This window comes from Ictalurus furcatus, chromosome 3 (assembly GCF_023375685.1).
Source record: "Ictalurus furcatus strain D&B chromosome 3, Billie_1.0, whole genome shotgun sequence".
NCBI classification, from domain to species: domain Eukaryota; kingdom Metazoa; phylum Chordata; class Actinopteri; order Siluriformes; family Ictaluridae; genus Ictalurus; species Ictalurus furcatus.
This window is the reverse complement of record NC_071257.1, coordinates 18,377,366-18,392,750: the sequence shown is the minus strand read 5'-3', so window position 1 is coordinate 18,392,750 and position 15,385 is coordinate 18,377,366. Positions and strand designations below refer to the sequence as shown.

At 38.0% G+C, this 15,385-nt stretch overlaps 1 protein-coding gene across 2 annotated transcripts in view; it reads left to right on the top strand.

Moving 5' to 3' along the window:
* Positions 1–15,385, top strand: part of prkg1a (protein kinase cGMP-dependent 1a) — an 84,513-nt gene that overhangs the window by 64,361 nt on the left and 4,767 nt on the right. For both annotated transcript variants that reach the window (XM_053621215.1, XM_053621213.1), the window contains exons 9-17: positions 666–740; positions 6,862–6,958; positions 7,250–7,389; positions 9,164–9,253; positions 9,431–9,572; positions 13,053–13,216; positions 13,329–13,451; positions 13,539–13,601; positions 14,388–14,454. In XM_053621215.1, coding sequence (XP_053477190.1) covers positions 666–740; positions 6,862–6,958; positions 7,250–7,389; positions 9,164–9,253; positions 9,431–9,572; positions 13,053–13,216; positions 13,329–13,451; positions 13,539–13,601; positions 14,388–14,454 — 961 coding nt within the window. The remainder of the gene's footprint in view (positions 1–665; positions 741–6,861; positions 6,959–7,249; positions 7,390–9,163; positions 9,254–9,430; positions 9,573–13,052; positions 13,217–13,328; positions 13,452–13,538; positions 13,602–14,387; positions 14,455–15,385) is intronic.

Genomic DNA, 15,385 nt, shown 5'->3' with positions numbered 1-15,385 from the left:
GTTAAGCATGTCCCTCTTTGGGGATGAAGAAGTGTAGGGGTAGCGGGAGAGGGAGGTGGAATTTAAATATTTACGTGGATTGATTAAACTGCAGTGCCAGAGCTGCCGTTTTTGGTATAAACACATCAACAGAAGCTCATCCCCAGCATTACTGCCATTTCTCCCTGTGATATTTATCACCAGGAGACAGACAGACAGACACACACACACACACACGCACGCGCACGCACGCACGCTCACACACACACACACTTGCACGCTCACACACACACACACACACACACACATTCCCTCTCCCTCCTTCTCTCTGATCACACTTCTGAAATTGCAGAGGGGCTTTCATCATTATCGCTAATATTCATAGCAGCAGAGGTCATACATAATTGAATATTCTTCTTCTCAGAGCAACAGGAAACACTGATTTTAATTAGGTTAGTCTTTCAAATGTAATTAATATCTTCTTTGCCCCTTACAAGAGAGTTTACTTTTTAGTTGCAATCAGTAAAATCCTGTTAAAAGGTTTTTCCATAGTATAAGTGATCCTTTTTTATTTTTCATTCTACAAACTATAGTCTTATATTGTAACTTACGCTAGGAATGTGTGTCATTTTGGCTGTTGAAGAACTTTCTGAAAAACATTTGAACCTTATCATATTATGTGTTAGATCTTATAAGCACCTTCTTGGAGGTTTGGAGGATGTGTCCAGCAAAGGATCAGAAGATGCAGAGGCCAAAGCAAAGTAAGACTGTCTTACCTCTTATCTTATTAGTATTATTAGTGTTATTAGTATTAATATAGGTCTCCAATCCCTGCTAAAAATAAAACAATAGAAACAATCAGACAATTTCTAATGGTTTCCACTAAAAATACCATTACAAACCATCAACTAACCATTAAAACTATTACCATTATTGGTCCTTAATGGTATCCACTAGACATAACATGCCACCAATAGAAGGCAGCAAATTACCTATAGCGACCCAAAGGGACCATTACAGTTTCCAGTAAAACCAATACAGTCCCCTTTATAACCAATAAAACCATTACAAATTCTATGAGGGTTGCTATTGGTTTTTTTTTGTTGTTGTTTTTGTTTTCCAGTAGGGTTGTTGTCTCCTTCAAGTAATATCTTTCCAGTGCCATTACAGGAATTGTGTGAATATTTGTATGTTTTAAACTGTGATTACTCAGCGTCTTTCTTTGCTAATTACTTACTCATACAATCATTTTCTTTTATAGAATGTGCTATATACACATAGCTATTCTGCTGTGTCTGAGAGAGTGAGAGACAAAAGGTCAGCATCCTCACAGCTGTGTTACAGCCAACTACCAATGACACATTGTTTTTAATGAACAGTAACATGAGAGGAGAGTTAGAGACAGTGACCTCTCAGGCAGTTTGAGGTGATGTGAAACCAAAGAACTGCAAAGGAGAGTAATATGAACTCTCAGAAACATCATCAGCCAGCACACACACACACACAAAGAGAAATGATTGTCCCTACAGTACTTACTCAGTCAATGCTTGCAAATGATGCTGTGAGTAAGTCTCAGCTCCTTTGTTGTCTGCAGAACTACCTTCTCTTAGATCAAAGCAGCAGCAGTAGAAACCTTTGACTTTCTCTTTCTCGTCTGCATTGTGAATTACCTGAGCTGATACATTAATGAAGTGTTGTTACATCCGACATATTTTTCTTATCAAGATTATAACATTGTTTCAGTTTTCAGTCTGGCTTTGAGAATTATTCACAAACAATCTTTTATGTTTTTTTTGTGATTGGTCCTTTGCACTAATCTGCCAATATATTCTATCCTAGAGATAAAATCTTTTTTTTTTTAAACCCTAAAGCAATCATTCTTCCAGAAAGCATATCATGAATATCATAAATAATATATTAATTATCATCATAATAAATTTTAATTTGATTTAATTTTCTGAAAACCAAATGGGCCATTATTTATCAGCTACATTGGAGTGTACATACTTAATTAGCTGAGCAATGTATTTCTTTTTCTTTTTTGAAAGGCAGTTATGTTCGACAGCTGACATACCAGCTGTACTGATAGACCACTGATCTGGTCTCCAGTGGCTAAAGAGCTCTAGTTGGGCAGCTATGATACAGCAGAAAGCCTAAAGCCTGGGACATTAGGGAGCACTTTCAGCCATGCACTCAGATATAGCAGCCAATAATACTAGCGCTCAGTCCTGAGAGAGGGATCAAAACTCCTTAACAGTTCATCTACCGGAAACACACACCCAGAGGCATTATATCATACACCATGATCTCATAAGATCTCCTTAGAAACGTGCATACATTCATTTAAACCCTCATTCTTTTCGATTATTCTACATTAATAACTGAACAACTGTTAATCATTTAAGGCTAATTAAGTTAATTTGATCTCAGCTTTTATCCAAATGTATATACAGTACTGTGCAAAAGTCTTAGGCACATGTAAAGAAATGATGTAGAAAAAAGATGCCTTCAGAAATAATGAAATTAAACGTTTCTACATTTTAAAAAATACTATAAAGATCAATAAACATTAATAAATGAAACAAAGGCAATATTTGGTATGACGACCCTTTGCTTTAAAAAAAAAGTAGTCTCAGGTAGAATTAGTGCAGTTCTTCTGGAGACTTTGACTGTCACACTTGCTTCGTATTTTTGCAGCAAAATCCTGCTGCCTTCATTATTTTGTCTGAAAAGTGTCTCTTACCACTTAATATGCTGCTTTCTTCAATAACATAAAAACATTTTTCTGCAACATTTAATTTTGTGCTGGAAAACTAATGTTTGTGAATCTAAAATGTTTTTGTACTGACTCGATAATGTAGAAGTCATAAAATAAAAAATCTATAACAAAGTTTGTACTAAAAAAGGGTGCCTAAGACTTGTACAGTATTGTTTATTATATATAAATATAGTATACATGCAGTTTATAGGCGTATGTCATTTATACATAAATTAGTCATTTTATAATGTAAGGGAAAGCTGGCACAACTGTATAATTTTGGGGGTTGGTTTAAATGACAAACTTCATATTTTCTGCATAACATCATGCACGTTTGCTTCTTTAATCAAGTGCAGGTTTACTCATATCATCAGCGAGTTCTGTACATTTTCACTGAAACCAAATGGAGTCATGTGTTAAAGTTATACCGGCAAAGCACATAGGTCAGTTGGAACACTACCATAAACTTACATGTACAGGAACAATCTAATTAAACTATTGTACATTCATTACGTTCATTCATTATGAATAAATGGAGGAAAGCACACAAAAAATTACTTCCAGTTTTTTGTTGTTGTTTTGTTTTTTTTGTGGGTTTTTTTTTTTAGAACTATCTCCAGCAACAGTGGAAGAATGTTTTTCTTTTTCAAACGTACATAGAGAAGTGATGAACTTCTGTATGGATCTAATGAAATCACAGTTACATGTGTGTGTTTAGAGAGTGTTTAGAGAATGTTACACTTGTGCTGGCTCTCCACTAGATCATGTATCAAGTAGGCTTACAATTAAAGATTTCTAGAAAATGAAATACAGCATGATATTGTGACATATTAAAATATATAATTATTTTATACCTGTAGCTGGCATTATAATAGTATTATAATCCTGTCAGGTTGTTTTATTTCTCATGCCAACATACTATGTAGACAATATGGAAATTATATGACCCATACCAAGTAAATTGTTGAGAGACTCTTCCAAAGAGTTTCATATGAATATGCAGGCTTGGGAACTCAATACAGTGAATAGCAGCAGACAAAACAACCTTTGCAAGTCTAGTTGGAAGCATCTGCTGGCAAAATCTCAGAGGAGTCTAACCAGACAAACCTCAAATTATCAGATGAGCATGAGCAGTAGGTAATTTGTTCTGTAATTTTCTCAAGGGACGAGGTAGAACAACAAAGACATAATTAATGGCTTACTAGGGCTTAACGAAGAAAGTCTCTGGTGCAAAATTGTCATTTAGTGTAAAAGTGAGCTTTTCAAACATCGAACCAAATAGTCAGTTCAGTGTCTCCACCATGTGGTGAAATAAAATTTCACACCTTTAAGAAAAAGCAACTACTAAGAAAAAGTCTTAGATATTTACATTTTATACCATTTGGCAGATGTCCTTATCCAGAGCAACTTATATTTATGTTATTTATACATCTGAGCAATTGAGGGTTAAGGGCCTTGCTTGAGGGCCCAACAGTGACAGTTTGGCAGTGCTGGGATTTGAGTTCACAATCTTCTGATCAGTAGTCCAATGTCTTAACCAATGAGCTACCATTGCCCCATGTATAGTTTCTGGATTTGAGTTCAAAATATCTGTTTACTCTTTTTATGAAAAAATTTGTTCTCAGACATTTAAATAAATGGATTGTGTTCCTCACTAAAGGCCACAGAACACTGGAATGAATATGGAAATTATGAGGTTTAGAGCCCTAGCTTATGCTCTATTTATGCACTGTTCCCGACATCTGTGCATGATAAGCATTATCCCACCTTGTCGTCATGGTGCCAATCACAGCCAATTATTGAATAGATATATCTCGTGCTCACATGTCCCGTGTGGCTGACCTCTCTCTGAATATACACAGAGCAGCAAGCTTGCATTACACAAACACATCAGCTCATTGCAAAAGTAATAAGGTCATTAATTTTGTATCTTGTTCTGAATTTTTTGATTCTTCAAACTCTTTTATCTGTCTTGAGGACCATGTAATAATAATAGTACTAATAATAATAAGCTTTGTTTAAATATAATTTCATTCTTCGTTTAGAAAATCTAAAAGAGCTTTAAATACATGATTAAAAAGTATATCTAATAAAGCACATAAAAAGAATCAGTGTAAATCACCAATGAATTAAGTATAAATTCATGAGGAGGACTATCATGAAAAGTACATTTTAACAAGAAAAGAGACCCAAAAACTTGAACAGGCCAAGTTAAACAAGTATGCTTTTAATCTTGAGCTGGCATTCCTAATTCCAGAGTTTTGGGACAATATTCCACCAGCTGAGTTGTGACTAATCTTTGGGATTAACAACAGCCCTGCGCTTGGGATGGGCTGTGTACTGTGCACTTTCCCAGACTCCTTTTTCTCACTGCACTGAGTGCCGTCTGCCATCTACAGGCTGAGCTGTGAGCCGTGAGCTATTCCTGGAGCTCAGGCCGTCCTCCAGTATGTCAAAACTTATATTTATGTCTGATGCAGGGAAATCCTTCACAAGACAGGCATCTAGTCAGACTAATAATTGAAATTATTATGAGGAGAAGATTAAAATCTATCCAGAGGACATTTTGTGTATGTGTGTGTCTTGTGCTGGGTGCATGTTTTTCTATCTTGGTGAGGACTAAACGTCCATACAAAGATAGGAATATCTGACAGTCATTCACAAGAAAACTATACGAAGTAAAATCTTTCATTGTAGTTAATGAGGATAAGCTCAGGGTGAGATTTAGGTGTAGGCAGAGTATTAATTAGCTGCATGTAAGGTCCTCACAAGGGCAGTATAACTATCATGTGTGTGTCAGGGTCCTTGGCAGTGTACGTGGAAAATAATAACCTCTGTTTGACATCAGGCAGCCAAACACAGGCACGGATGTGTTATTACCCACATGCTCACGTGACTGCTGTTTTAAAAAAGACCCAGCTGGAGGATCTGCCATCTCTCTCTCTCACTCTCTGCTTATAGAACTTCACTGGCTGAAAGCAATAAGTCAAAGACTGTAATCATACACAAAGAATAATCACAGTATTCTAGGAAGACCTGCATATGTTCTGAAACGATTTTAAATGAATACATTTTGTCAGTGTGTACTCCAGTCATTTTCCCTGTAAGCAAAGGAATGTATTGAGATTTTCTTAATCCTTTCTAAAAGGTTAAAAGACATGCTCATTACTCAATAAGAGCGATGATTCAGGGTGACTTCTGAGTCTATTTTCAGTCTATTCCTCCCCATAAAAATCGAAACGACAAAAGCTGGTCAGAGCAGATCAGCCCTCTTATGATAAGATAATTGTTAGAGACAAAGGAATCTCAGATTATGTCCTTCAGTCCTCCATCAGCCTTTTCAGCCTTTTATTTCTCTTAACTTTTAATTCTGTGCTATGTGTGGTTGATGGCAGAGCGTTTCAGGCCTGGGGATTCTAAATGAACACACACTGACAAACATGCTGTTCACAGAGACATCCAGTTTATTTCATCTAGAACAGGAGTATTTATACACATAGATAACAGCATTGCGTAGGCGGGTTTCTACTTGTGCAGGTGCTAGACAGATTTAGACAAAACACACAGCACACTACAAAAATAAGTCTTTTCAAGATATAGAAAATACATGTGTCAGCTATAATAAAGGATGGCAGTTGATCAGCTTATTCAAAGAGGTAATTAAATGAATACATTCATCATAGGTATTTGACAGCAGTTCATAATATAAGAAAATACATGATATAAGAGAATTTCCTTTCAATAATTGATACCAATATCATCAGTAAGTAACCAATATCACGTCAGTATAAACTTTGTCTTGCTGAAAGTTGGATGTTAAAAGAACATGTAGTGTGAACACTTTTTATAGCATCAAGTGGGTTGTCTTACTAAAAATACACAGACCAAATGGATACAATGTCAGTGAAGACAACTCTGTCAGCTCAGTGGATTAAAACAGACTTCAGACTTTATCTAGATTTTAACTCGATTAATCTTTGTGCAGAAATGAGACGAAATGAATGCTTGGTTCATGGTCTTTGCGGATAAAGAGGGAAAATGTTCCACCCATCAACTTCAGCTATCTTTCCCATTCGGCTAAATTCCTCTAAACGCTTCCCACTTCTCCACTTGGTGTCATGCAGGTACGAGGCAGAGAATGCATTCTTCTTCAACCTGCATCTGTCAGACTTCAACATCATAGACACCCTTGGAGTTGGAGGATTTGGACGTGTTGAGCTGGTAAATACAACATTTGATCTTGCTTGCAAAACACTTTCAAAGGAAAGGATGTCTATCTAACTGTGTATTCGCTATTTTTGGGTGGATGGTGCAAATTAAGCATGGTATACGATGCTCGTGTCTTTGAGCTTAAGTTAAGGAGCATGGCTGATGTGCTCAATGAACTGAGAATTCAGAATTCTGTGTATCTGAGGTAGCACCCAGTGTAAACTTTTACTATTTAGATTAAACTAAAAGCTTTTATTGCACAAGGGGTTACGTTGATCTTTGTTGCCTATTTTGTAATCCCAGGTACAGCTGAAGAGTGATGAGTATAAGACATTTGCTATGAAGATCCTGAAAAAGCGCCACATTGTAGACACCAGACAACAGGAGCACATCCGCTCAGAGAAACTCATAATGCAGGAAGCTCATTCGGACTTCATCGTCAGGTACTCAAAGTGGCATATACCTCAAATATATTTTTCTCATTAATTCATAGGGTTGCCAATAATTGTTGAACACCTATATTTAACAAAGTTTTTTTTTTTTATAATCCTGTGTTGTTTGCAAATGTTTGATATCCATGAGAAAAAGAAATTGGGACTTTTTAAAATAAAAGATCAAAAGGTTGAACAATAAAGACAATTTTTCACAGCCTTCTTTGCTCATTTTTACCAAGGGTGCCAATATTGTGGAGGGCACTGTATGCAGAAACCCCTAATAAGAGAAAAGTGTAACTGCAGATAAACTCATTGTGAGAATATCTCATCCCTCTTACTGCATCATCAGCATAACTGGTAGAGTGATTACTGATTTCAGCGCACACAAGGTGCAGACAGGCGACACATGAAGTGTGCAGTAAAATCATATAAAAGGCACATCTAAAGATCGATTGCGATGATGCCTTGCTTTAAGAATTGACACGCACAGCAATGCACAATGTCTTTAAGGAGCACAGGAAAGTCTTTGTTGAGATTGATGAGTGGCTCATCAGTCGATTTCGTCATCCCAGTGCAGTTTTAGTTTATCTCCATTCTAGAGTTTTTAAACCACAGGTACATTTCAACGAGAAATTGCAGACAGATCTCGTATTTTCTAACTAACTATGAGCCGAACAAAACACATATACTGTAACCATACAGTCTAATAAACATGTTTTTTATTTTTATCAGTCGTAACATTTTATCAGTCGTAACAGTACCCTGTCTGTACTAAACTGTTGGTGTAGTTCACTTTCTTAGACCTTTCAATATGCTATATGTTGTACACAACAAGCAGCACCTTGATCTATGTGGCCTTTTTAAGGGAAGTTGTTTACCATATATAGTGATTTATTACATACAAAAGTATCTTTGCACATCCTTGTGTAAATAACAACAACAACAACAAATGATCCTCTAATTGTTCTTTCTTCTTTTCTGTTATCAGTTAAGTAGCCTAGCTTAATAAGGTTTGAATTTTTTTTTTTACTATTTGAGCCCACCCCCTTTTGCCACCCATGAACACAAAACAGTGGTTCAACTAGCATTTGCATGATAACTAGAGTTAGCATTAGCAAGGACTGTCATTAAATCACTTTCAAGCACAATACAGAACACTATAAACATGCAAATCCAGCTCATAATGATTTATGAGAATATTTATGAGAGTGGTCATGAGTGCAGTCGCTGTCCTTTTTGTTTCTTCATAATAAGCTGTTATGAGTGCTAAGCTGTTGTATTAGCATGTTGCTGTTAACTGTTGTATTAGCAGAGGGTGGAGTGAAGGGGTGTGTGGGAGTGTCTATAAAATGATTGACAGGAGGGCCACGTATACACAAACATGCATTCTGGACCATAATGCAGTTTTCCAAAAGGGTTTTTTCATACATGTAATACTTTTTTCCCTTTTTTCTGGCTTACTTGTTTTTTATCATGTAGATGTTTTTTCAACTTAGTTGCATTATTAGTAAGAAAAAAAATCAACTATTGCACCTTCAAACAGTCAAAGGGGTTTCAGGTGTTGCAGCCAAATACAAAAACGTATGACAACCACTACAGTAAGAAACTTGATTGGCTAAAAAAATGAACAGGTATATGGTAATAGATGGGATTTTTAAAAAAAAAAGTTTTTTGAAAACGTGAACAGTGAGTTCATCGTCTGATGATACACTGTGACTCACTGTGAAATCGTAATACCATAGCCTTAATGTTAGTGTTATATTTTATTATTACTATTATTCAGGCTATACAGGACTTTTAAGGACAGTAAATACCTGTATATGCTGATGGAGGCGTGTCTGGGAGGAGAATTATGGACTATCCTCAGAGACAGGTCTGTACACACTTATTTAATTAATTCCTTAATTACTGTTTATTTCTGCAATTCCACCATGTATTTGCCATTGCAACTACTCTAGTATGGGAACTCTACGGTAACTACTCTAGTATGGTAACTTGTTTTTTGTTGTTGTTGTTGTTTGTTTGTTTGTTTGTTTTTTGTCTAATCCAGGGGTTCGTTTGAGGATTCTACTACACGATTTTACACTGCATGTGTAGTGGAGGCTTTCGCCTATCTGCATTCCAAAGGCATTATTTACAGAGACCTCAAACCAGAGAACCTTATACTGGACCACCGGGGCTACGCCAAACTGGTAAACTAATATTATCAGATTCTGATGTGTATTACACTCCTGGGCAAAAAAATGGCAAAATATTGTTGTGCTTTCGTCTTGGCTTATAAGTGTCCGTGGAGACGTGAAGAGAAACACACAACAAAGAGAATCCGCTGCAGGAACTTTACTTACTTATTAAGCACAATCTTACAACAACGGAGTTATGCTCTTGCCTAGTGCTGATGGATTTGTCAACAACCATCCGCACCGGAGCCTACGAACATACTACCTTAGAAAACATAACAACACAGTCAACTAGTTCCGGTATAATGACATAGCCACATCTGATTGGCTGATACCAGACTCATTATTAAGACATATAAAATAACTGTAACTCAACAACTCACAATGCAATGCAAACACTTTTGTGCCAATTGTGAATTCCACATTCACTCCGCCTGTTGCCGACATCTCCCTTCCAGTTTTTGCATTGCGGAGACACACGTTCTTCAGTCCTGAAGATGATTTAACTGGTAATTTGCTGTATGTCTCCTCGGACATGGTTGTAGCCTCAGCACCAGTGTCTATAACTGCATTAACTGGTATGCCATCAACAGTCAGCAAGATTATTAAACTGGGACCTCGACTCTCAGCTCTGCTCACATGTACAATAGACAGACTTTGCCCTGCATATTCATTACGATTGTGGCTTTGGGGCTCCATTTTGGCAGCAGTATTTACAGGGGGTCTCGTGGGTGGACTGGGGGACCGTGAGCAGCTTTGTTTGTAATGTCCCTCTTCCCCACACTGGAAACATGGCCCGCTAGAAGCTCTGATGCGGCTGGTATTTTGCTGTCTGTATCTGTCTGACTTGAAAGAGGTCTGAGCTGCACGTCCCATTTCTGACTGGACTGCCATACTGGGATTTATCTGCTGGGTGGGTCTAACGGTAGGAGGGAGAGCAACAGGAGAGGGAGGTAGACTGTCTACTGCTAATTGGAGTTTATCAACTTTATCAATGAGTGTTTGCAACTGGCCCTGTGTAACGTAGCCCTGTGACTGCATTTAACGTGATTGCAAGGCCTGTGGCTCCTCATCAGAGTCCATATTTGATCAGCCCAGGATACTCTACGTGTCCTCCCCTTCTGTTCAAAGTCACGTCCGAGTGTGGCTTTGAAGTTGTGTTCATAAGATGAAACTAACCGATGTGCCTCATCCAGCGATACAGGGTCACGGTTCATAACCTCATATGCCACTTTCTGGTTGCGCAACCCTTTGAGAAAAGCATCAGCAGCAATTTGCTCCCTGAGCTCAGTATCAACTCCAGGTTAAGCTGAAATGACCAGCCTGTGAACGTCCTCAGCAAATTCAGAAACAGTTTCTTTAGACTGGCGCAGTTCACCCAGTCTCCTCCATGCTGTGGTGGGAGGCTCATTTTGGCCAAATAGGAAAGCCAGTTGTTCTTTCATCAGAAAGTAATCTTCACGTATGTGTTCAGGTAATGAGCACAGATATCTGACAGCAGCTCCCCGTAGACATTCATGGATTTTATCCACTCTCTCCACTGTGCCCCATCTGTACATGACAGCACTTTGCTCAAAAGGAATGGTGAAGGAGTCCCAGTCATCTTTAGCATCATACGTGTTAAGTTTAGCGTTAGGTCCATCTGGCGCTCTACCACGAGGGGCTGTGAGGTGATTGGTGGATGCTGAAGTAGTTGAAGTCATGTGCGCGTTTGAACCCAAGTTGAAAGAGCCATTATAATGGCTGGGTCCCTGCACACGGCTTCTGAGTCTCACATCCGGGCCAGGTGTGGAGGAAGTTGGACTAGCGGGGCTCCGCACACGTCTATCAATGACCGCGAGTTCAGCCGCAAAAGGCCGGTCAGCCTCTGAAGGCCCTGTAGCATCACCATCTGTCATGTGGGTTATATCAGGGACAGCTGAAAGTGTGGTAGTGTCTTCATGTGGATGGGGACCACGTGTTACCGTGCTGGCAAGGGGCTGCCGTGTGAGAGCAAGCAAACTAGCCCCTGTTGCTTCCAATCTTTGGAGTAGAGGTGAAATGGCATGTTGGAGCTGTTAATTTTGTTGTGTCAGCATAGCCTGTAGCCAGTGTGGAAGGTCTGGAGCGGCTGATGCTCCAAGTTCGCCTTCTTGCTCACTCATATCTAAGTTTTATTAAAATTGAGCTTGAAACTTCTATTCCTCTTGAATTTTCTTTTTATTTTATTTTATATATTTAATTAATGTCCTTTTTCTTCTAGTAGTCTTTAGATACCGAAATACATTCGGTGAACTGTGAGTTTCAATATAGAATCGCAGGGCTGTGTAGTAATGGCTGTGAAACATGGTAGACTGCCTGCGCCACCCCGTCCGCTGGGAGAAGGGAGACCCCGTGCCTCTTTTTTCGCCGCGGATTTACAGATAGCGCAAAAAAAATAAATAAACGTGGCCCATCGGTCTTTAATACTGCTTCACATCGCATTTTGCAGTCATTATAACATCAAATCAAATCATAAAGTCACTACACGGAGGATATCCCAGCGACTTGCAACACTCACAATCTGACAATGAATTTCTTTCTGACAAAGAATCTGCTGCAGGAACTTTACTTACTTATTAAGCACAAACTTACAACAACGGAGTTATGCTCTTGCCTAGTGCTGATGGATTTGTCAACAAACATCCCCACCGGAGCCTACGAGCATACTGCCTTAGAAAACATAACAACAGTCAACTAGTTCCGGTATAATGACGTAGCCACATCTGATTGGCTAATACCGGACTCATTATTAAGACATATAAAATAACTGTAACTCAACAACTGTAATTAACACTACAACAATATTAAGCTTTTAATGGTCTTAACAACAAATCACTGGTCAGAAAATTAGCAAGAATTAAACAAATGCACTCCTGAGATCTCCTGTGCCACCATTTGCTCATTTACTTTTGCTGTTTGGGGAAAAGGTAGAAACAGGGAAATGAAATTGTATAGTCTTTTTGGAAGGAAGAGTTGGACTTCTGATCCAAAGGTTGTGAGTTTAAATCCCAGCACCTCCAAGCTGCCACTGCTGGGCCTTTTAGCAAGTCCTTTAACCCTCAATAGCTCAGCTGCTCAGCTCAATTGCTCCCCTTGACAAGGGCGTCTACCAAATACCATAAATGTGATGTAATGTTTGTACAGTTTTACAAAAATATAATCATGATAATGATTAATATGTTTGATGTAAAATTCAAAAGAACACATCTCTGGGTGTACAAAAATAAATATATAAAACGCTGTCTGGAAGTTGACCCATAAGGCTTAAACATTTAAATAAATCAAAAGCTATCCCATACTAAGTTAATTTATCTATTTCTTTAATTTTTGCTAATTTCCTGACCATGATGTTGTTAAGACCATTAAAAGCTCAATATTTTGCCATTTTGGGCTTGGCCCAGTTTTGCCCAGAAGTATATGTATTAAATGTTAAAATAGCAGGAACTCTAAAATACTTCTTTTACCTTCTCGAAGGTGGACTTTGGCTTTGCTAAGAAGATTGGATTTGGGAAGAAGACATGGACATTCTGTGGTACACCAGAGTACGTAGCCCCTGAGATCATTCTTAACAAAGGTCATGATATCTCAGCAGACTACTGGTCCTTGGGCATCCTCATGTATGAACTACTAACAGGCAGGTAAGAAAAAGTGTAGTGTACGGTAAATAAATAACACTACATTTAGTAGTCACATTTATAGGTATCTAAAAAAACAACAACGTTTGAATCTCTAATCCCGAATATATTTTAGCCCTCCTTTTTCAGGCCCTGACCCCATGAAGACATACAACATCATTCTAAGAGGCATTGACATGATTGAATTTCCGAAGAAGATTACAAAAAATGCTGCCAATCTCATTAAAAAGTTATGCAGGTGTGTTCAAGTTGACATGCAAATAACGCCTGCTGCTGTTACAATAGCACTCAATGACAGTGTTTTTTGTTTGTTTGTTTGTTCCAGGGACACTCCTTCTGAAAGATTAGGAAATTTGAAAAATGGCGTCAAGGATATTCAAAAGCACAAGTGAGTGTGTATATGGTTTTGTGTTGTATAGCTGACTGCTGTGTGTATATAGCTAATAATTTATGTTACCTTATATAATTAGCTTTACTCACATTATTTTAAAAAAAAACTGTAAATATTATAGTAATTTACTAGCAACAAAGTACAAATAATTACAATAAACAACTGTAAACACATCTACAGTAAAGTACTGTAATAGCTTACATAGTATAAAATAACACATAATCCATTTCCATAGTACATTTGCTCATTTGGTTGATGCTTTGTTTTTTTGAAAACAGCTTACAATTGTTGCAGGATATATCTGAGCAGGAGGTTGAGGGTCTTGCTCAAGGGCCCAACTGTAGCAGTTTGGCAGTGCTGAGATTTGAATGTATGCATTGTAACTCAAAGCCTTAATGCAATGAGTGCAACCAGTTTGTATTGATTCAACTGCAATATTTTAGTGTGAGTTAATTCAGTGGTAGAAGAGGCTGAATTAATGCAAACTAGTTGAGCTAGTTGCAGTGGCTCAGTAGTTGAGGCTTTGAGTTACAGAGCAGAAGGGTGTGTGTTCAAATCCCCGCACTGTCAGTCTGCTATGGTAGGGTCATTTAGCAAGACCCTTAACCTTCTGCTTAGTTGTTTATTGTAAAAAAAATTTACAGTACTTATTGACAATCCTGTTGATAGTTATTAAATTACTGTAAAATTTACAGTGATTTTTTTTTTGTACCAGATCATCTTCTGAATTAAACATTACATTTGTTCCAGTCCCGTCCGTGCTCATTACTGTGCTTTGTACAGGTGGTTTGAAGGCTTTAACTGGGACGGCTTACGGAAGGGAACGCTGACACCTCCCATCATCCCTAGTGTAAGTACACAGCTACTGTACATACAGATAGGCTGTGTCTGAAATTGTGTACTGTGACAATACCTACTGCATTCAATTCAGTACCTACTGCTCGGCTGTTGACACAGTACGTAATGATCAGTATATGTGTGCAGTTTGAATACAATCCGGACATATTACATCCACCATGTTGGCATTGTTATGTGATCTACAACTTAAAAAGAACCGACGCACTGCCTTCCGCGATTTTTGGTTCGGACAGCTCTTCTGCGCTAATCCTGTTGCCTTATGGGACAGACAGTATCCATTGGTATCCTACTGCAGAATCTCAGTGGAAGCAGTAGGTCATCTGGGTATTTCTCACCTACTGTTTTATGAATACTAAGAATTCGGATATACTACTCCTTTTGGCTTACTGCTTTTCGCCTACTTTACAGTAGGGTAGTAGGATATTCGGTTGCAGCCATAGACGTGGAATGCTTAAAATGCCACCTTTAATATATTTTTCTCAATGTGGTCCTACTTTATATTAAATGTCTCTAATAACAGTGTAGTGATTACTCTGGATAGTGGCACTGTTACAGATGGATCTTCTGTAGATTTACGGTTAAAACAGGACGTCACTATCAACTGCTGGCTTTCAATAGCATTTAATTTTTGGTTGTGGAAATATCCGCATACTAACTCCACAGAAACTGTGAACTGCAAACTTTTGTAGATGTTAAACTATAAATAGGTAGGAGGTTGTGTAGTCAATGTGTAGTTAGCACGAGGTACTGTATAACTACAGCTTTCTATTACTCCACTGGATTTGTTGGGTTACCATGATGTAACTTAAATATTTTATAGGAAATATGCAAAAGTTAGAATTTAAAATGTGAAGATACACTTTAGTTCTTACATATGCCAAGACTGAAGCTAATATTTACATAAGATGTGCTACTGCAAACCA